The sequence below is a fragment of the Astyanax mexicanus genome, chromosome 17, assembly GCF_023375975.1.
Source record: "Astyanax mexicanus isolate ESR-SI-001 chromosome 17, AstMex3_surface, whole genome shotgun sequence".
Taxonomy (NCBI): domain Eukaryota; kingdom Metazoa; phylum Chordata; class Actinopteri; order Characiformes; family Acestrorhamphidae; genus Astyanax; species Astyanax mexicanus.
In genome coordinates this window covers 37,463,194-37,485,827 of record NC_064424.1, presented here as the reverse complement: position 1 = coordinate 37,485,827, position 22,634 = coordinate 37,463,194, and the positions used below count along the sequence as shown (strand labels likewise).

General features: G+C 40.5%; 1 protein-coding gene across 6 annotated transcripts in view; it reads right to left on the bottom strand.

Moving 5' to 3' along the window:
- Positions 1-3,857: 3,857 nt before the first annotated feature.
- ptpn13 (protein tyrosine phosphatase non-receptor type 13) overlaps positions 3,858-22,634 on the bottom strand; it is a 201,575-nt gene continuing 182,798 nt past the window's right edge. For all 6 annotated transcript variants that reach the window (XM_049466083.1, XM_049466081.1, XM_049466082.1 and 3 more), the window contains 13 exons: positions 22,568-22,617; positions 22,218-22,373; positions 21,765-21,927; positions 21,344-21,433; positions 13,126-13,226; positions 12,972-13,027; positions 12,295-12,389; positions 9,295-9,443; positions 7,754-7,844; positions 7,321-7,658; positions 6,652-6,867; positions 4,981-5,043; positions 3,858-4,501 (listed from right to left, as the gene is read on the bottom strand). In XM_049466083.1, the coding sequence (XP_049322040.1) occupies positions 4,424-4,501; positions 4,981-5,043; positions 6,652-6,867; positions 7,321-7,658; positions 7,754-7,844; positions 9,295-9,443; positions 12,295-12,389; positions 12,972-13,027; positions 13,126-13,226; positions 21,344-21,433; positions 21,765-21,927; positions 22,218-22,373; positions 22,568-22,617 (1,646 nt within the window). In that variant the 3' untranslated portion in view covers positions 3,858-4,423. The remainder of the gene's footprint in view (positions 4,502-4,980; positions 5,044-6,651; positions 6,868-7,320; positions 7,659-7,753; positions 7,845-9,294; positions 9,444-12,294; positions 12,390-12,971; positions 13,028-13,125; positions 13,227-21,343; positions 21,434-21,764; positions 21,928-22,217; positions 22,374-22,567; positions 22,618-22,634) is intronic.

The following is a 22,634-nucleotide window of genomic DNA, read 5'->3' as shown; positions in this document are numbered from 1 at the left end:
AGGACAGAACACCAAGCACTTACTACTTTACTCGCTTCAAGAGGCATGAATCGTGCTGGTATGAGAATAGCATGTCGGTCAGCAAGACTCATGTGTTACCAGTATGACATTGTTCATCGCCTTGGAAATAAAAACTTTGCTGCTGACTGTCTTTCCTACATCTCCTTTCCTGAGACAGATTTGGCAAACGAACCAGAACTGGTTGCTGAAATCACTCCACATCTTTCTGCACTACAAGGCAGCTTCGGAAACATGTCCAGAACTAACAAAACTACAAACACTGGGACAAGCTAGATGGCCAACTACAAAGAAAGGTGTTCCAGATGATCTTGCTTTCTACTTTCCACTGCACCACGAATTGGCATCGGACTTTACTTTTGTCATGAGTGGATCGCGTCTTGTAGTGCCAGTCTCTCTGCGAACAAAAGTCATTCTTCTGGCTCATGAAGGGCATCAAGGAATAGTACGCACTAAACAGAGATTGCGTCTATTATACTGGTGGCCTGGCATGGACGCCATGGTTCATGATTTACTCGTTTCCTGTACTGTCAGATGAGTGACAAAACAGCAAAGACTTATCCAGCAATGGTCCTTTCAAAAAACTGGCTGTGGATATAGTCGGACCATTTGAGAGGGCAAGTATGACTGTTGTTTTGCCATCACACCTGCGGATTACTACAGTAAATGGATTGAAGTGCCATTTGCTCCTTCCGTCACTTCAAAAGTTATTAATACTTTCCTCTCATCTGTTTTTGCAAGGGAGGGTAATCCCTGCTCAATTGTCACTGACAATGGAAGTCAGTTTTGTTCCACAGAATTCTCAGCCTTTCTCAAGGAAAGAGGAATACAACAAATCCAAGCAAATGGAGCAGCTGAACGCTTCAACAGAGTGTTGAAAAACTGCATACAAATGGCTGAAACACAGCATCTGCCCTGGAAGAAACAGGTGACTGCATTTCTTCACAATTACCATGCAACACTAAATGCAACTAAAAACAAAACACCCTTTGAACTGGTAAGAGGACGACCTATGCGTACAAAACTGAATGTGTTGCCAATCTTGGAGAAAAAAGAACATGAAGGTCTTCAACAGGCCAAGACTTCAATGGATTCCAAGGGATATCACCATTTTTGGACGAACTCTCCTAACCAAAATGGATAGTTTATCCAGGCTAATCTACTCTGTATCTTCTGACATTATCAAAGCCATAAACAAAATCAACTTTTATGTTGTATGGAAAAATAAATGTCATTATACTAAAAGAAAAGATATGGTTAAAAACTATGAGGAAGGTGGTGTTAATGTAATCGATTTTGGCTCCCTAAATGGTGTTATAAAACTGAATTGGCTCAAAGCATTTTGTAATGAAGGAATTGATTTGTAGGGCTGGCCCGAATAGCGTTTTTTGAGCTCCGGATATTCGGCACTGATTCGAAGCGAATATTCGAATATTCGTTTTTAAAAAAAGAGGTAAAAAAAATAAATAAAAAAAAGCAAATCACGGCCCCTTTAATCCACTGAAAAATGTTCAATTTGCTCTGACCGACGAGACATATTCACCCCGGATTTTTGGTGTTTTTATCCCCCATATTTTTGTGTTTTCACCCCATATTTTTTCTGTGTTTTTAGCCCAGATTTCTTTGTGTTTTCATCCCGGAATTTCTGCTGCCCCACACCGCGGCTTATCCGCTGCGTAAGCAGGCTAGGAGGCTGCTGCACGGTTTCTCCGCTGCGCAAGCCAGCCCAGTAAATTGCTGTTTGTGTTTTCACACTTAGGCTATTTGCTTAAAAAAACAAACAAAAAAAAACGTTTGTTCAGGAAGTATTTTATATTCTTAAACATTGTTAATTATATTAGAGGACAGTCATTGTAAACTGTACTTGGTCTATTTCGGTTAAAGGATTGTGCAGGGCATATTACTGATTTTGTATTTTTGCACTTGGGCTATAAGCTCAATATTAAATATTTCGTTTGTTTAGAAATTATTTTATATTTTTAAACCATGTTAAATTATATTAGAGTAGAGGAAAGTCATTGTTAATGACGTTATTGTACTTGGTCTATTTCGGTTTAAGCATTGTGCAGGGCATAGCCGTATTACTGATTTTGTATTTTTGCACTTGGGCTATAAGCTCAATATTAAATATTTCGTTTGCTTAGAAATTATTTTATATTTTTAAACCATTTTAAATTATATTAGATAAGAGGAAATTCGTTCAGACATAAATTAAATAAACTACATTTAATGCTTCAAATTTACTTATATATTTATTAAAACAGCAGCGCTGAATAGTGTGGTCCCGTTCCTTACCCCAGTCCAAACACCATCGGTGTGTGCGTGTGTGTGTCGGTCCATCCTGCGCGTTGAGAGTTTTCTTTAGGTTTTTTTTTTTTTTTTTTTACAATTATTACAGTTTTCTTGCTCCCGCATCGTCTGGATTAAACTCCCGCTCCAGCCAATAACAGTTCAGTTCTGTCCCGCGCGCAAGATATTCTGACGGGACCCGCTAAAACAGAAGTGGTTAGAGTGAGGTGGAACTCTGGAAAGGAGAAAAAAAACGAATATCCGAATACCAAAATTAAAAACCGAATACCTACTCAACGAACGAATATCCGAATACCCGAATATTCGGGTCCAGCCCTATTGATTTGCCAGCTTTGAATCTGTCAATAATTAAATTTTTTAGTTATTAGGGATGCAATGATACAGTGTGGGGTGGAGACTGAGAACCAGGGCGGGGGAGGGAGAAACACACCGGCAGGAAAAAAAAAAAAGCGTTCCTTGTGCAAAAAAGACACGCAGTTACTGCCCCTCCCCGTTTTGCTCCTCTGGTTCTGTGCTGAGAGTGAGGATCTTCAACAGAGCTTAGCAGCTCCTTCCCCTGGCCATGTGGCCGAGTCTGCTGTCCTAAAAACTTTCAGCATTCAGCACCATGTACAGCTGCAGACCGTTCGTTTCTCTGTTAGCGCCGCACCGAAATATTGTGGTTTTCTCCGGGTGTATCGAACCGTACAGGCCTAACCGAACGGTTCGATAAAATACCGAGAACCATTGCATACCTAGTAGTTATTCTCAGAATTCCAATACAGAATTTTTAATAAATAATTTGACTTTAATGGGAAAGTTTTTTTTATTTATAAACGTAGATTTTTCCTACTAACCCAAATGTATGCCTTTTGAAAAAAACTGCATACGTATTTCTTCAAATTAAAAACAAATCTGCAATCTGCATTTCAGCATTTCGTGTGAAAATAGTTGAGAGTTGTGATTATTACAGGTGTATTCCTCAGTGTAAATCAATGCACTGGGGGTGCAGGTTTGCCTCCGCCAATGTGAGTGCCACGCCAGCTTCAATAGACGCCGTCAGTCACTGCACATGGCTGTTCAGTTTTGTGGTGTTCCTGGTGGTTACTACAGTGTTTCTATGCACTTGCTATGGTATTTCAGGTTCCTAAATGTAAGCATGTTTTACTGTGCTGTTTGGTGTTTGCTAGCTACAGAAAACTGTACAAAAACATATTTCTGTTAACAGTATATTGTGTAACTCTCAACTATACATCTATGAACAACTTCAATTAATACATAATTCTATGTTAAATATACATTTTGACGGCGGTGATATTTTATGGGTTTGACTAGGGATGCATTAACTTTTGTGTTTTCGTAAAATAAAACCCACCGCTGCATTCTAAGAAAAAACAATAAAAAATAGGTACTGAACACATCTCTGCAGGCAAACCAACAAAGATCAATAAATAACTTATTTATTTAACCGAATATTGAAACTGCTTTTTGCCTGGAAAATTTCAGTTGCTGAACATGCTGATCATTTGGCAAAAAATGATACATTTAAATTCAATTACACATACTTTTATTTATGTCTTTATTACATTTAAGCAGCTGAAACAAAATGTACAAGAAAGCCAGTGTTCAACCTGGAAGCTTAAAGGCATGATAATCTTGTATTTACAAATTGCAAATAGTGCAGCACTTTCAACATGATCAATATGTACATTTTAATTTTATTGATTATTTCTGACACTCAGCGATTGACTTACAAAAAAAAATACTGTTGTTGTTTCTATCAAAGCGACAAGTTTATATCACTTTTTTGAAAAAACAGTTTTTGTTCCACTTAAAACATTATTTTTTTAAATCACTTTTGCTCAGTATGGTCTATAAAAGTATTGAAAATAGATTATAAATTATAAAATCTGGTTTCCAGTATCCGAAAAAAAGAATCTCAAACTACAGGATTGTACAAAACTGGCGTTGGTAACAGACAAAACAGATTTGATCAAAGTTCTGAAGAAAGTTCTTGTTGGCTTTTTCCAGCGTTTTATTCTGATTGGAGCGTGAGCAGTAAGGCATTAAGGTTGTAAGGCAGTAACGAATGGGGCTGTATCAGGAGTCCTCACTTCTATCCTGAGATCTTCTCCTCGGCCTGCAGACACCTGAGCACGTACAAAATCACCTGATAGCAGAAGATATACTGTTCCTAAAGAAACCAGACAAGAATAAAAAAAATATTTACAAAACTATAATAATACTGTATTTTTCGGACTATAAGTGCTTCTGTTTATTTAAAGTAAGCTTTGAGTATTTTGCCAAGGGTGAGTGCTAGCCAGCTGTGGTTACCAGTGCTAGCCACCCCCATTTAGCTGCGCTAGCTAGCACGGTTAGTAGCGCTAACTCACTTATACTCTTTAATTCAGCGGAGTGGCTTTACTGCTCTTTACAACCTGACCGGTAGAATTCATACATAACCCACACTGGATTATAAGATGCACTGACTAATTTGGGAAAAAGGGAAAATATCTGCAAAATATAGTCTATTTTACTTTGACAAAAAAAAATCTCATACCTGTATACATTCACGTATACTGCTAGGTTCATTTAATGATGAAAAGTATAAAACAGAAAAAACTGCAATAATATAGAATACACTCCCAGCTCAAAAAATATTTAGATCTTTACCTCAGTTTGCACCATGCCTTGTCGCTGGAGTCTCATGCTCCTCACAACATCCGAGATATCAAACTGGAAATAATAAGGCAAATTTCTCAGTTTAGTTGGACAATGATAGTGATACGAGTGCAGACACAATATACACAAATACATGTTTTGTGAAAATATCTTCTATCTATCTATTATGATTACTGCTAGAACTGTAGAATTAAGAATTCATTTGATTCATTTGAATTTAACCTATCTGACAACATGAAGCAGATAAAAGATCTTAAAAACACAATCACACAATGTCGCGATCTGGAAAAAAAAAAATCTAAAGCTTTGGGACTCACAGCAGATCACAGTGAGAGCTATTATTCACAAATGGAGAAAACATGGAACACTGGTGAATGTTCCAACCAGCCTACCGAAATTACTCCAAGAAGGCATGGATAACTCATCCAAAAGGTCACAAAAGACATTTATAGAACTGCAGGTCTCACTTGCCCACAGGAAACTGGTCTTAAGGGCAGTGTTAATGATTTAATAATAAGATAATGTAGTTGACCTTTAATCAGAGAGAGACACGCACACGCACGCACACACACCTGTGGAAAAACGCACAAGCCATCCTCCCCACAAACACAGGCACTCTTCACTGACACTTTATAGACTAAGGCACTCTTCTCAAACAGAATCAGACCATTAAAGTCTGCTAAAAGTATCTTTTATGTAAACAGAATAAACCAGAGTGTTTACTAGATTATGAGATTTCAAATCCAGTGATCCAAATCCAGCGGTGAGAGACGAAATTCCTCTTATAAAGCAAAATGAAATTAAATATGTCTTTCTCAAATTAAAAAGGTCTATTACAAAATATTTACTAAATCAAGTCACCTCAGATATGAGCGTGTTTACATGTTCTCCTGGTTTAAATTCTATTTAAATTTTCATGTACAATCTATGAATAAAAGCCCATTTTGATTGTTTTATACTGTAGATTAGATGCTTATATGAGCTGAATACAAACCTTTGTTACCTGTTTAGGGTTCTGATTTAGCTTAAATAGTATTGTGATTTTTGGTTCCCTTTTTGCTCAGGCCATGAGCCAAGCACTAATTGAAGCCAAGACATGTCTCTGTTTACGTACAAATCTATTTAGAGGTAAAACTTATAGAACTTACATGTTGTTTCTAATGTCATTTACTCTGACACGTCACTAGGAAGTGTGTCCCATGCAACACAGTGTGCAGGTCAGAGTTCGCAGTCAGTGGTCAGGGCAGTAATGGAGCGTTTTTTCTTTTAATAAATGAAATTATCATTTAAAAAGTGCTTTTTATATTTACTTGTGTTGTCTTTGACTGATATGTGTAGGGGGCAAATACTTTTTTACGCCACTGTAAAAAAACAAACAAACAAAAGTGTACTTTCATTGGAAGCTTGTCCCACTTAAGTGCAGTATACTACAGTACAGCTATACTGTACTCTACTGACAAGGTGTTATACGACATATGAAGCATTGCCTCATCACGCTCAAAGCTAGTAATAGCTAAATTGACTAATTGGAAATGGTGTCTGGCTACTTTTGAACACACAAACTATACAGCTAGACATCAAGTCTGTATAGGGAAGAGTGTAAAGTGTCAATGAGGAAAAAATACCTGCACATCCTCTTCTGTTCAAAACAAAGATACTTACATCAGCGTCTTTGCTGATCAGGCCGAGGACCACATCTATGCAGATAAGCGTTCCTGACCGGCCAATCCCAGCGCTGCAGTGTGTAATGATTGGTCCTGATTGGTGAATGTGTCTCATGTAGGAGATGAAGGTCAGCAGTTGTTCTGGCTGGGTGGGGGTTCCGTGGTCGGGCCAGCCAGTGTAGTTCAGGTGTGTCACTCTCTGGATTTCGTTGGTCTGCACGAAAATATGGAATTTTCAGGTAAGAACAGATTTTGTAATATTGTAATGTGTGGTCCTGGATAAAATACATATTCTGTGTGGTGGCAATGTTATTTATTAGTAGTTAGGTGGAACTACGCACCACATACTCCATAATATTACATTACAAAACAACTGTAATTTGTAAGGAGATGGATCTATTATAAACAGTTCTTTACATGCTACAATAATCTTAAGGGTGAGTGAGGGTGCCAATGTATTTCAAAGAAGAAAATATATACAGCACATGTTTGCTAAATAGATTTTCTTTAAGTTCTTGTTTTCATTAAAAAAATATGTTCAGGAAGTCAAGAATATGTATATAAAATAGGGTCAGGTTCTGAAATCTAGCACATTCAGTGTTGAGACAGTGCTTAGAAAAAGTAGTTTATATCACACTGCCCTTGGTGACTTCACTGTACGACTCACCTGGATGTCTTTGACCTCGATGAGTCGGATAACAAAGTTCTCGAGATGCTGGTCTTTGATCAGTGTGATCTGCAGCCTCTCACCAACCATCTCGGCCGTGTGAGACGCGTCAGGCCAGTAGCGCTGACACTTCACTTTCCCCCCCTCCACCTCCTGGGTCATCATGGCAATTACATTAGATTTCTGCTCCCAAACCATCTGCCAAAAGTCCCCTAGCGTGGTAGGCAGCGGCCCCTGGCAGGCAATGTAGTGAAAGCTCTCGTCCTTTACCAGCATCTTTATGAAGTTGGCGTTTATGTAGCCACCATCTTTACCCAGGACCACCCTCGTAGTGTCGACTAGAGAGAGAACACAGAAATACATGAACATTAAACCAAAGCACTGAGAATAAAGATCAGATTTAGAGATGGAGATTGACAGTGTGGGTACTCACAGGGCACTATGTTTTTATAACGATTTTTCTTCTTGTTCTCCTGCATCTGTCCAATCAAACAGTCATCCAGAGGCTGCAAATTCTGTAGATTCTGAAAATAAATAGCATTATCGCCAAATGTCACAAAAACTGTTTATGTTTAAAACTCATTATAAAGCATAACAATTACATACTGTATATTGGATTAAAAAGTTGGAATGTGGACATGCATGTAGTACTAATAAAAAACAGCTAAAGAAGGGGCAATGTCCAACAAACCCACATGGCTGGATATAAAAAGAGCATTTTAGAGAAGCAAAGTCTTTTTGAAGAAAAGAGCTTTACCAATCTGCATCTAAAAATTGAGGAACAATTTCAGAAAATGTTCCTCAATGTAAAACTGTGAAGACTTTGGAAATTCCACCATCTTTAGTACATAATATCAAAGAATTCAGAAAATCTGGTGAAATTATTGTGTGCAAGGGACAAGACCAACAGGTTCTGTACTGGAAAATACTGCATGGGTTTAAAAACGATATGTTTGCATGTATGAATATTCATGAGCAAGAGCTGAAATCCTGCCTTTCTTCAGAGACCAGTAATTCAGTAATCTAAAGCAGGGCTATAGAGAAACAACACCAGAGCATTTTTTTTCACAAAAAACAGCTCACATGGCATTCATTCCACAACTAGACTGTTTAAAATGAATGAAAAAGGATGGAATGAGACCTTTAAATTCTTTTTAGAAACCACAGATTGTGTGTTCTGTGGTCTAAAGAGGAGAAAAACCTGTTATAGTTTTTTTTTTTTTTTTTTTTTAACTACACAATCGATACTACACTAAAAAGGACTGGCATAGAACAATTATTTAAACTGACAAACATGTTCTGCTTTCAACACATTTTACACATTTTTTTCTGCATAAAACACAACTATCTGACAAAGTAACAAATTTCCATATAAAAACACTGACATTCAAAATGACACAATATAAGATAATTGGCCAATATATGTGTCACCTGGCTAAACACCTCAATGGTTTATTGTTACCATTTCAATTAGGAATTATGCACAATAAAAAGAACACAGGTGAGCACATTTTTGTACAACAACAGTTGGAGGGTCAGATTAAGAGAGGGAGGAAGAGAGGGGGGCAGTAGCGCTGGCTTCAGGCTTTCAAATGAAATCAGAGCAACCTAAGTTGATCTTGTCAACAAACATGGGCTGCTAATGCAAGAGGTATTTTTAGAGTTTTAGAGTATAAATATATCTGCTGTGCATATGTTGCACTCACTAGTTAGTGACAAACAATAAAAATGCAGCATGTGTGTGTATGTAAGCAAATATGTTTTAGTATTAAGCAAAATTTACTAAAGATGAGAGTATTCCCAGCAGTTTGTAGTCGGTTAGACAATAATCTGGTAGTTATATAAAAAAAGATGTGTGCTAATTGGTGCAAAAGTTTGATTTTGATTGCAGTGTTTCGTTTACCAGGACAAGAAAAGCAAGGCTAAAGCAGAGTAGTGTTTGGACCTTAGAGAACCAGCTGAAACCTTACACACCTCAAACTCCTGCAAGGGAATCTTCTGTTCCAGCAGTCCTCTCATCATTCGCACCACCGAGTTAAGCTTCGGCCCAGTATACTGACCCTCTGGAACCACCTTGACCAGTGGCAGAGACGTCAGCTCCTCCTCTGTGATGATCAGACCATCTAAGAAACAGAGGTGTGATAAATTAACACTGGTGATATAAATAAAAAACATATCGATATGCCTCAATGTAAGAGAAAATGCGATATATGATACGATATATGATGAAAGTCTTAGTAAAAAATGCAAAAAGCATGCGGTATAATTACCATTCTTCCCTGCAGGACTGCTTAAGCTAAGTCATATTCCTTGGATGCCTCAAGTATATGAAGAGTTTGGTTCCAAAACGCTATAAATCCATTTTTATCAATTTGAGTAAAAAAGGGTTTTCTTTAGCGAGAAAGTGGTAGGCTGAAAACCACCGTTTTCTGTTTCAATAAATCCATGCCAAGTTTTTTTTCAAAATGTCTTATATATCCTTTGGCATCAATAGAATTTTTTTTTTTTACTAATAATGTGCAAAATACAATAATAAATAACAGTAAATTGTACATCTGAATATAATAGTTTAACCATTGGGCCTAAAACACAAATTTCAAAACATTTCTTTTTGAAAAAGTGCAAAATTTCATTAAAGAACAAGACATTAACACTATAAAATCCCAGTGTAGTGTGGTGTAGTATAGTGTGTATTGTGTGTGTGTGCGTGTGTTTGTGTGTGTGGGTGTGTGTGCGAACTGCAGATGACAGCGGGCATTTCCCCCCCTCCTGAATGCCTCATTTTCTTTACCTTTTCACGTCCATTAGACTTTTTTGATGGCTTTCTCTTTTTTTTTCAATAACTGCTTCACGAACAGGCTCCTCTATACCATCAAAACCGCTCATTTTCGCGGACTTCGAGAGTGAAAAACGAAAGTGAAAGTAGGCTACACGAAATACCGGCCGGCTCAACAGGGCGCGTGTTTACATTAGATAGCTCGTGGAATGCTGCCCTGTGATTGGATAAGTGGAGATGTGGCGTTCTGCAGGAAAAAAAGACTGGCGTTTGTCACGTTTTGGAAAGAAAGAGAGAAAACAGGGCAGTATTACACGGCGGATGTGGCGTTTTGATGAAAATTTAATATTGGCTTTTTAAGAGTGGTCACATAACATTCTGATTCTGGCTCTAACTCATTTTTTTTTTTTAATGGCGTTTATCGCGTTTTGGAATCAAACTCTTCATATGTCTCTCCAAGTCAGTCCATAGTATCTGAGGTCTGGGCTCTGACTAGGCCACTCCAAAAGGCAGCTTTTTTTCTTAAGCCATTATGTATGTTGTGGGCTTTTTTTGGTCATTATACTTTTGCATCTTCCATCTTCTACAGAGTTTTAGCTTACCCAATTATTTTGTCTACAGTGCATCCGGAAAGTATTCACAGTGCTTCATTTTTTCCACATATTGTTACGTTACAGCCTTATTCCTAATTGTATTATATTAATCTCTTTCCTCAAAATTCTACACAAAATACCCCATTATGACCATGTGAAAAAAAGTTTTCTTGAGATTCTGAAAATTAATTAAAAATAAAAAAACTAAGAAATCACATTTACGTAAGTATTCACAGCCTTCGCCATGAAGCTCTAAATTGAGCTCAGGTGCATCCTGTTTCCACTGATCATCCTTGAGATGTTTCTACAGCTTAAATGGATTCCACCTGTGGTGAATCCAGTTGATTGGACATGATTTGGAAAGGCACACACCTCTCTATATAAGGTCCCACAGCTGACTGCATGTCAGAGCGCAAACACAAAGCATGAAGACAAAAGGGCACAAATCTCGAGGCACAAATCTGGAAAAGGATACAGAAATATTCGGCTGCTTTGAAGGTCCCAATGAGCACAGTGGCCTTCATCATTCGTAAATGGAAGAAGTTTGGAACCACCAGGACTCTTCCTAGAGCTGGCCGGCCATCTAAATTGAGTGATCGGGGAGAAGGGGCTTGGTCAGGGAGTGTGAGCAAGAACCCGATGGTCACTCTGTCAGAGCTCATGCATTCCTCCGTAGAGAGAGGAGAACCTTGCAGAAGGACAACCATCTCTGCAGCAATCCACCAATAAGGCCTGTATGGCAGAGCGGCCAGGCAAAAGCCATTGCTTAGTAAAAGGCACAAGGCAGCCCGTCTGGAATTTGCCAAAAGGCACCTGAAGGACTCTCAGACCATGAGAAACAAAATTCTCAGGTCTGATGAGACAAAGTTTGAGCTCTTTGGTGTGAATGCCAGGCGTCATGTTTGGAGGAAACCAGGCACTGCTTATCATGAGGCCAATACCATCCCTACAGTCAAGCATGGTGGTGGCAGCATCATGCTATGGGGATGTTATTCAGCAGCAGGAACTGGCAGACTAGTTAGGATAGAGGGAAAGATGAATGCAGCAATGTACAGAGACATCCTGGATGAAAACTTGCTCCAGAGCGCTCTTGACCTCAAACTGGGGCGATGGTTCATTTTTCAGCAGGACAATGATCTGAAACACACAGCCAAGATCTCAAAGGAGTGGCTTCAGGACCACTCTGTGAATGTCCTGGAGTGGCCCAGCCAGAGCCCAGACTTGAATCTGATTTAACATCTCTGGAGAGATCTGAACATGGCTGTGCACAGACGTGCCAAGCTTGTGGCATCATATTCAAAAAGACTTGAGGCTGTAGTTGCTGCCAAGGGTGGTTCTACAAAGTATTAAGCAAAGGCTGTCAATACTCATGTAAATATGATTTCTTTGTTTTTTAATTTGAATAATTTTTTTATTTTGTGTAGAATTTTGAGGAAAAAGATTAATATAAAACAATTTGGAATAAGGCTTTAACATAACAAAATGTGGAAAAAGTGAAGCGCTGTGAATACTTTCCGGATGCACTGTATATAGTGTTTTTCTTTCAAATAGCAATACAAAATGGCTTTGTAACAATCAACATTAAAACACTACATAAACACTTACCCTGTGTGAATTTGTAGTTTATGTCATCTATAGGGAGTTCCTCACTACCCCATGTGATCTCATCTTCATCCAGCTGTCCTGACAACAGCAGATAACTGAGAAAAGATAAGCAGGGGGAAAAGACAGTGAGATGTAAAGCATGCACAGTAACTTCAATATTTTACTGTGAAATACTGGAGAAAAAAATGACCTGCTGGTTTGAGCTACCAGCAGGTACTAGAAAGACATAAAAGAATAGAATAACAGAACAGAATGAAAAGTCACCAGCTTTAAGCTGTGTATCAGTGTTACTGTGTTCTCTAGATGAGATGAGTTTCCAATTTTGTGGGGTGGTGATTGTCCAACAGCCTGAGCTCACTATAATGCTCTTAAAACAAATCCTCACAGCAATGAGCTCAGTCTACCTGGACAGTAGACACAGTTACTCAAACAAAAGCAGGATAAACCTTTTTTCAATACTTCTGTTCATATAGTGGATGAAAACCCACTTCCTAAACAAACACTTTTCTCCTAGGGTTTAATCATTATCGAAGCTTGATGTATATTTTTGATTTCACTCTGGACAAGGATGTACATATTAAATGTAAATGTAAAAGCCAACTGGTCACTGTCACCCAGGCCTCAACAGGTGATGAGCTTACTAACCATATTCACCATTGGATCCTTACTCCTCTTACCTGTCGTTCTGTGGGTTATCTACATTCTCCTCCTTCCACGCAGCCTTCCTGGAGGTCTGTAGCAGAGAAGCAATGCAGAATATGTTTAAATACACACTTACAATAAAGGCACAGCTTTTATGGACAGTTTTGGCAGTAAGGATCAATTGTGTACCTCTGGAGAATCCTCAGGGAGGGAGGAGCCATCACAGTCTGTATCCTCAGACACATCAGGGTCCAGCCTCTTCTGCCTGTCTAGAGATGTAGTGTCGTAATCTACAGCATAAACACATATATTTCAGGGATTTCAGGTGGTTGCTACAGTGTTGTTGGGTGGTTGTTATGCTGTCAAAAGTAGCTTCTATGGTGTTTTCTTAATATCTCAGGAGGTTGCTAAGTGACTGTAAGTGACTGTGGTTGCTATGGTATTTCAGATGTTTGCTATGCTGTGAAAATGAGTTACTATTAAAGGGTGTAACAGTACGTGTATTCTTTATGAAGCGTCACGGTACGGGGGTCCTGGTTCGGTTTATTTTTGTCTTATTTTTATATAGCGCTTTTCTAAAACCCAAGACGCTTACAATCATCATTAGTAGTATTCTGACTCATGCTTAGTCTTTACGTTAGCTCCCCCTAGTGGTGCACTTCCTGCAGAGACACTGGGCCGCCTGCTGGAAGAATGGAGGATCATGCAAGCATCTATCCAAATCTGATCTTTATTTCCCCTTGTTTAAGCATTATCTGTGAGTAATTTGTTTATTGAACCTCTTTTGAAGACTGTTTGTATCTTATTTTTGGTGGATGATTTGTTTTATAGCATTATTTTATCTGTGGAGTCATGCTAGTCAGTGGATGTTAGCTTTCCTATTGTGGTGTTTGTGATGGCCTCAACTGGCCTGTAGTATGGTGTAGCAACCTCTCAGCCAATGTGGTTGTTATTATACTTATTGTATATAAATTGTTCTTTTATTTATATAATGGAACTGAAAGCCATGTTTTCTTTTTTTTCTGTTTTCCCAGTTTTACACCGCTTCTATTAAAAACACTAAAAGGCTCCACGTGTCTTGGCTACTTAAGGTGTTAAGCTGTATGCATAGCTGTGTACGCAAACGCACAGTGAAGGCAGAACAGTAAAAAGATAGCTTCATCTAAAGATTGGACTGGAGACACAACTGCTTGCATCATTAAAAACAACAATGTCAGAGAAAAAAAAGCTAGCAACCCTGATCTTCACGGCCTGGAAGTACGGTCTGAATGCTCTTCATCTTCCTCCTCTTCACGACGCTCAAGTAAGTCCTCAGTCAGTAATGCTGCAGCTCGTGCCAGAGCAAAGGCTGAAGCAGCACGCATGCGAGCTGTATATGCAAAGCAAGAAATAGCCATGAAAGTGGAAAAAGCACAGATTGATGCAAATGCATCTGTAGAGAAAGCCCGTATAGACGCAACACTGATTGCTCTTAAGGAGGAATATGACGCTGAGGCAGCATCAGCAGAAGCTCAAGTGCTTGAAGCAGCTATAGATGTAGAAATTAGTGAGCATTGTAATAAAGTCAGCCAGTGTACATCGCATCGTCAGTCACTTGGTCGCACTAGTGAATACATCCAGACTCATTTTGCTCCTCAGCAAGTTGACCACCTTACTCAGCCAAGTACTGTAAAAGAGGAGGCTGCCACATCAGAGTCACAGCATGTTAACACTATAAACCCTCAACATCACAGTGCCAATAAAGGCTTGTCAACTCCAGGGAGCATAGTTTCTCACTCTCAACCTCAACAGAAGCAAAGGCCACGATTTACCACCCAGCCAAATGTCAGCTACACTAATCTTACTCCTCCAAAGCTTCATGATGATGTATGTAAAAGGAGACAGTCTGTTCCCAATCTCCAGCCCAAGTCTTCCAATGTGTCAGATTTAGCTACTTAACTGGCTCGTCGAGATCTAGTCACAGCAGGATTGAAAACATTTGACAATCAGCCTGCAAATTATTTGTCATGGAAATCTAGCTTTCTCAATGCTTTCTCAAGGGCTTGACCTTAAACCAAGTGAGCAGCTTGATCTTCTTATTAAGTGGTTAAGCGGTGAGGCACTGCAACATGCTAAAAGAATTAGAGCAGTTCATATCAACCAACCTGACACAGGCCTAGATATGGTTTGGCAGAGACTGCCACTGTTATGAGACCACTGTTATGGCTCTCCAGAAGCCATTGAAGCATCTCTTTTTTTTAAGACTGGAAATGTTTCCAAGAGTTGCTCATAAAAGCTATGTACAGCTTCAAGAGCTGGCAGATCTGCTCCTTGAAATTGAAGCAGCAAAATGCGAGGGTTACTTACCAGGGCTCAGCTTTCTAGACACAGTCAGAGGAATTAACCCCATTGTTGAGAAACTACCTTACAACCTCCAAGAGCAATGGATGAGTCAGGGGTTTAAGTACAAAAGAGAGTATGATGTACTATATCCACCATTTTCCTTCTTTGTTGATTTTGTGCGTTCCAATGCAGAAATAAGGACCCAAGCTTCAGCCTTCCTACACCCAACTCATTGTCCCTTCGCACTGATAAAGTCCCTTCAAAACGCTGGAGAGACCCTGTCACAGTTAGCAAAACAAAGGTTGAACAGCAGTCATCCTTCTCTATGACTAAGAGACCTGTAATAGATCCTGAAAAGGAATGTCCCTCATTCCCTCAGGAAGTGCAGGGCTTTCAGGGAAAAGCCAATTGAGGAACGTATGACTTTCCTGAAGGAGCACTTTGTATGTTTCAGATGTTGTGCTTCTACTGCACATCAAGCGAAAAAGTGCAAAGCAGTCATTAACTGTTCAGAGTGCGGTAGCAATCGTCATGTTTCTGCTCTCCATGCAGGCCCTGCACCTTGGGTTAAAAAGGAATCTGAGAAACCCCCTGTAGACCATGGTGGGGAGCATCAAGAACATGATTCAGCGGTTCTAACTTCTACATGCACAGAAGTCTGTGGACAGGGGTTTCAAGGCAAATCTTGTTCTAAAATATGCCTAGTGCATGTTTATCCAGAAGGGCATCCAGAAAAGAAGGTCACAATGTATGTGGTATTGGATGACCAGAGCAATGTTTCAATGGCAAGGTCTGCATTCTTTGACATTTTTAATGTACACAGCGACAGTTTTCCCTATACTCTCAGAACGTGCTCTGGCACAGTAGAAACAGCTGGGAGGCGTGCTGTGGGCTTTATGGTAGAGTCAGCTGATGGAGATGTTCACCTGCGACTTCCAACTCTCATTGGGTGCAATCAAATTCCAAATAACAGAGAGGAAATTCCTACACCAGAAGCTGCACACAGTCACCCTCATCTCAGGGAGATTTCCAACAAGATCCCTCCTCTCAATCCTTCTGCTGAAATCCTTATGTTACTGGGTAGACACATCATCCGCGTACACAAAGTTCGAAGCCAACGTAATGGGAAGCACAATGCTCCATATGCCCAGCACCTGGATTTAGGATGGGTCATCATCAGTGATGTTTGCTTAGGTGGTGCTCATAGACCTGTTGTGAATGTCTTTAAAATGTCTTGGAGAATGGACGTCACAGCTATCTTACTCCTTGTGAGAACAGCATCTCTGTGAGAGAGAAATTAGCACATGAGCAGCACACATGCTCCAAAGTCTTGCCTACTCACCTTTGAAAGAGGATCCAGACAGACCGTTCTTTAACTATGCAGAGGACAGCAACAAAATTGCTCTTTCCATTGAGGATGAAAAATTCCTCCACAAACAAAGAGCAAAGAGTTTGTTAAAGACAAGACAAACAGTTGGGTGGCACCCCTACCATTTCGAGTTCCCAGACAACGCTTGCCAAACAACAGGGCACAAGCTCTTACCCGGCTTATGTCACTTCGTCGCACCCTGCAAAAGAAACAAGAAATGAAAGATCATTTTGTAGCTTTCATGGAAAAGATCTTCATCAACGGGCATGCTGAACCTGCCCCTCCATTGGAAAGCAACACAGAGTGCAGGTATCTGCCTAGCTTTGGGGTTTATCGGTTTATCACCCCCAGAATCTGGGTCAAATCAGAATTGTGTTTGACTCAAGTGCAAAATATGGTGGCGTCTCACTCAATGATATGCTTTTACAGGGCCCTGATATGAACAACAGTTTGCTTATTCGTTTTCGGAAGGAACCTGTTGCTGTGATGGCTGATGTTGAACAGATGTATTACAGCTTCCTGGTCAGAGAAGATCATCGCAACTTCCTCCGTTTCCTTTTTTTTTTTTTTTTTTTTTTTTATTTCTAATTTTTCCCATTTTCTCCCCAATTTACACGGCCAATTACCCAACCCATTCATTAGGACTCCCCCTATCACTAGTGATACCTCAACACACCAGGAGGGTGAAGACTAACACATGCTTCCTCCGATACATGTGAAGTCAGCCACCGCTTCTTTTCGAGCTGCTGCTGATGCAGCATTACCGAGCAGCCAGCGCGCTTGGAGGAAAGCACAGCGGCTCGGCTCTGGTACATCAGCTCTGTGCTGCAGACATCACCATAGGAGTGATGTGGGGAAAGAGCGCCATCTACCCACTCAGAGGGAGCAGGGCCAATTTTGCTCCCTCTAACGCCGGCAGCTTGATGGCAAAGCTGCATGAGCTGGGGTTCGAACCGGCGACCTCCTGCTCATAGTGGCAGCGCTTTAGACCGCTGGACCACTCAGCGCCCCCCAACTTCCTCCGTTTCCTGTGGTTCCGTGGTCATGACCTTGACAGTGATGTGGTAGAGTACCGCATGAAGGTTCATGTTTTCGGAAATTGTCCCTCCCCAGCAGTGGCCATGTATGGCCTTAAGCGGTCAGCTATAGAGGGAGAAAAGACCTTTGGCTCTGAAGTGAGACCAAGACCAAGAAGAGTTGAAAATTCCTAGGCTCTACACAACATTGCCAGTCTCTGCAGCTCAGAAGAAGGAAGTTTGTGTCTTCTGCGATGCATCAAACACAGCTATTGGTGCTGTTGCATATCTTAAAGTCACTGATACTGAGGGAAAAAGCCATGTGGGATTCATCTTTGGTAAAGCCAAGTTAGCTCCCAAACCTGAACTTACTATACCACGACTTGAACTATGTGCGGGCTTGCTTGCAGTGGAGATTGCTGAAATCATCACAGAGGAACTAGACACTCCAATAGATGACATGAAGTTCTTCACTGATAGTAAGGTGGTGCTTGGCTACATTTTTAATGAATCCAGGCAATTCTATGTTTATGTTCACAACCGAGTGCATAGAATCAGGCAGTCAACACAACCAAGCCAATGGAACTATGTGCCCACCAGCTTGAATCCAGCTGACCACGCCACAAGACCACTTTCTCCAAACCAGCTTGCTCTTTCTTCCTGGCTCATTGGCCCTGCTTTTCTGAGTGAAGTACAACAGAGTACATCAAGTAAGCCTACCTTTCCTCTTGTTGATCCCACATTAGATACAGAGATACGTCCAGAGGTCACAGTAAAGGCTACACGAATGTCAGACAGTCAGCTTGGCAGTGCCCGGTTTGAACGTTTTTGGAAGTTGGAAATCATTCACAAGAGCTCTTGCTCACCTCTTGCACATCACACAGTCCTTCACCTCAGCAGCAAAAGACAGCTCCTGCCACGGCTGGCATGTGTGCAACAAGCCCCTCCTCAAAGAACTTGAGCAAGCAAAAGCAAGTATCATGTGCACAGTTCAGAAAGATGTGTTTGCAGACGAAATTGAATGTGTCAACAGAGAAAACCTCATTCGGAAACACAGTTCTTGCAAACTTATGCCCTTTTGTTGATGCACAAGGAGTTGTACAGTTGTACAGATGCACAGTTCACACAAGATGAGATGCACCCAGTTATAGTTCCAGGCAGACACCACATAACGAAGTTGTTGATAAGACACTACCACCAACAAGTACACCATCAAGGCAGGCATTTCACTGAGGGATCCATACAAACAGCTGGATTTTGGATTGTTGGTGGTAAACGAGCCATCAGTAATGTAATACATAACTGTGTAATCTGTCGCAGGCTACGTGGCAAAACCCAAGAGCAAAAGATGGGAGACCTGACTGTTGACCGTTTATGCACAGAACCTCCTTTCACCTATGTAGGACTGGATATATTTGGCCCATGGTCCATTATTTCCAGGAGAACACGTGGAAGCTATGCAAACAAAAAATGCTGGGCCGTCATTTTCACTTGTATGAGCACAAGAGCCATCCACATTGAGGTTGTTGAAACTATGGAGGCTTCCAGTTTCATCAACGCTCTCAGACGTCTCTTTGCTATCCGAGGAGCAGCAAAGCAATTGAGATCTGACTGTGGAACAAATTTTGTGGGAGCCTGCAAAGAACTCCAAATCACAGCCAAAGGCTGCAACAGCAAGGAAGTTGAGAGATATCTGACAGATCAGGGGTGCACATGGATCTTTAACCCTCCACATTCTTCACATATGGTCGGCAGCTGGGAACGAATGATTGGCATAGCACGTCATATTCTCGATGCAATGCTCGTCCAACTTGGTTCATCAAGGCTTACTTTCGAAGTTTTGGTGACATTCATGGCTAAGGTCCCTGCCATAGTTAATTCTAGACCACCTCAGTGTCTACAGATCCAGATCAGCCACTCATTCTAACCCCAGCCATGCTTCTTACCCAGAAGGTTGGCACACCCCCCATACCTCCAGGCAACTTTGACAACAGTGATCTGTTCAGACGTCAGTGGCGGCAAGTACAGTATTTGGCCAATACCTGGCCAATACCTTTTGGGAACGATGGAGAAAGGAATACGCCAGTGTTCTCCAAGATCGCTGCAAATGGAAAAATGACAAACGTGACCTGAAAGAAGGAGACATTGTCCTGCTAAAGGACAATCAAGCAAAGAGACATGACTGTCCAGTTGGCTTGATCGTGAAAACTTTTCCCAGTGCTGATAAGAAGGTCAGGAAAGTTGAAGTGAAGATCAGTAGGGGTGGAACACACAAAAAATTCTTGAGGCCTATCACTGAGGTCATCCTTCTGCTGGCTGAAGACTTGAATAAATGACATGCGTACCATATTTGTTGTGACAGTTTGGCATCTTAGAAGATGCCAGGTGGGGAGTATTCTGACTCATGCTTCGTCTTTACGTTAGCTCCCCCTAGTGGTGCAGTTCCTGCAGAGACACTGGGCAGCCTGCTGGAAGAATGGAGGATCATGCAAGCATCTATCCAAATCTGATCTTTATTTCCCCTTGTTTAAGCATTATCTGTAAGTAATTTGTTTATTGAACCTCTTTTGAAGACTGTTTGTATCTTATTTTTGGTGGATGATTTGTTTTATAGCATTATTTTATCTGTGGAGTCATGCTAGTCAGTGGATGTTAGCTTTCCTATTGTGGTGTTTGTGATGGCCTCAACTGGCCTGTAGTATGGTGTAGCAACCTCTCAGCCAATGTGGTTGTTATTATACTTATTGTATATAAATTGTTCTTTTATTTATATAATGGAACTGAAAGCCATGTTTTCTTTTTTTTCTGTTTTCCCAGTTTTACACCGCTTCTATTAAAAACACTAAAAGGCTCCACGTGTCTTGGTTACTTAAGGAAGTGTTAAGCTGTATGCATAGCTGTGTACGCAAACGCACAGTGAAGGCAAAACAAGTAGAAACATAGATAGAAACATTAAACAATAAGCAACGGCAGACACATCAACCAAACAGTAGTATGACAACTAGACAGCAGAGATGAGTGGTAGAGCACATTTAACTGAGGGAGGGCCATAGGCGAGAGAAAAGAGGTGAGTCTTTAGATTAGATGTAAAGATAGAAAGAGAGGAGGATTGTTTGACCGCAGATGGGAGAGAATTCCATCCTCGAGAAGCAAGTCTGGAAAAAGCTCGATCGCTAAAGTAACAAAGTTTAGAGGAAGGGACTTTAAGAAGCTCAGCAGCCGCAGACCTAAGTGATTGAGATGGTCTGTGAGTAAGATGGAGGTTTGACAGATAAGGAGGTGCAAGATAGTTTGAAGTCTTATAGGTTTTATTACTGTTTAGCATAAAAAAATGATCCTTCCTCCAGTTCTGTATCTCAGTGAGAAAGGTTTCTAAATGATACTGTTACACCCCTAGTTACAATGGTATTATCTTTAATGTCTTAGGTGGCTCCTATGGTGTTGCTAAGTGCTTGTTATACTGGAGTTATAATTTTGAAAGGTGATTGCTATGATGTTTCATGTGGTTGCCATGCTGTCAAAAGTAGCTAATATGGTGTTTTTTTAATATCTCAGGTGGCTGCTAAGTGCTAATTATGGACGCTTTAGATTTGAAGGGTGCTTGTTAAGTGGTTGCTATATCTTTAATTTTCTGCTATTGTATCCCAGTTGTTTGGCTGGTCGGATGTTAATGTGAGTCATTCTGAATGTCACTGTATACCTATAGGTGGGAGGGAAGGCAGACTCTTAGAGTGGCAAGCATCCGGTGAACTGTGCAGCTTGGTCTTCACCCCGCTGTCCTCACTGACATCTGCAGTATCAAATCAAATCAAATTTATTTGTATGCCGCTTTTTACAACTGATGTCACAAAGCATCTTTACAGAAATGTGATCAAAGGACAGACACACATACACACACTCAGCACACAGAGACTGAAATGTCTCTATCCCTGTCAACAATATTTAATGCTACTCCCAAAAACTATAAACTCTCTACCTCAGCAACTGCTGTGATTATATATGTTCTATATATGTTCAGAGTACAAATTGCAGTACAGAGAAAGATGAGAGAGGTAAGAAGCCAAATAATTTCAGCAGAGCAGGTGTGTTATATTCCTGTTGTCAGTGGGTGGATGGCATACCCATGTTGCCATTGTAGGTGCTGTTCAGGGGCATGAAGCCCAGGTAGGTGCTGGGGGTCTGATCTGGTGGACGAGACACCACAAGGTAAACCATTCCTTTAGTCTTCCGGATGGAAGTGACCGCTTTAGTGTGTGAAACACTGGTCATCAGCTCGTTATTGACCTGTAATTACACACACACACACGCTATAATAAAAAATAATTTAAAGAAATTTACGCACTGTACCAGATTTCTAATCAGATTTTTAAACCTTACTCTGGTTAGAAATCAGAATATGCTGTTTATAGGAATAGTTGAATAATCATAACTGCAGTAATCTGATTATGAATGTGCATGTTCACTCACTTATTGACAGACAGAAAGACACTTACAGACAGACAAGTATAGTTATACATAAATAGACAGATCAATCAGTTTCTGACCATTTTCTGGTCTAACATGATTTGACTCACTTTGAGCAGACGATCTCCTACTTGCAGAGTTCCTTCAGCATGAGCCATGCCTCCCGGAGTGACCGACTTCACAAAGATCCCTCTCTCTCCACCAATCACGGAGAAGCCCAGGCCACCTGATGGTGGCTTCTCCAACTGCAGTTGAATGACCTGCTCCTGCAGATGCAGAGAAACAGCTTCAACCATGCAGGACTACCTTTAAAACCCACTACATGAGCTACATCCAAACTTTAGTGGTAGACAAAAAATATTTCAGAACAGGAATTGGAGTTTAGAACTGGCAGTTACCAACCTCTCCTGGTAAATAAAGTTAAAATAATGGAGGGTAATGTTAATGCTGGTGTGCTAACCTCAGGGGGACAGAGGGCCTCCAGGTCATCATCATTGCTGTGTAGATAACCTGATAGAAATTTAGAG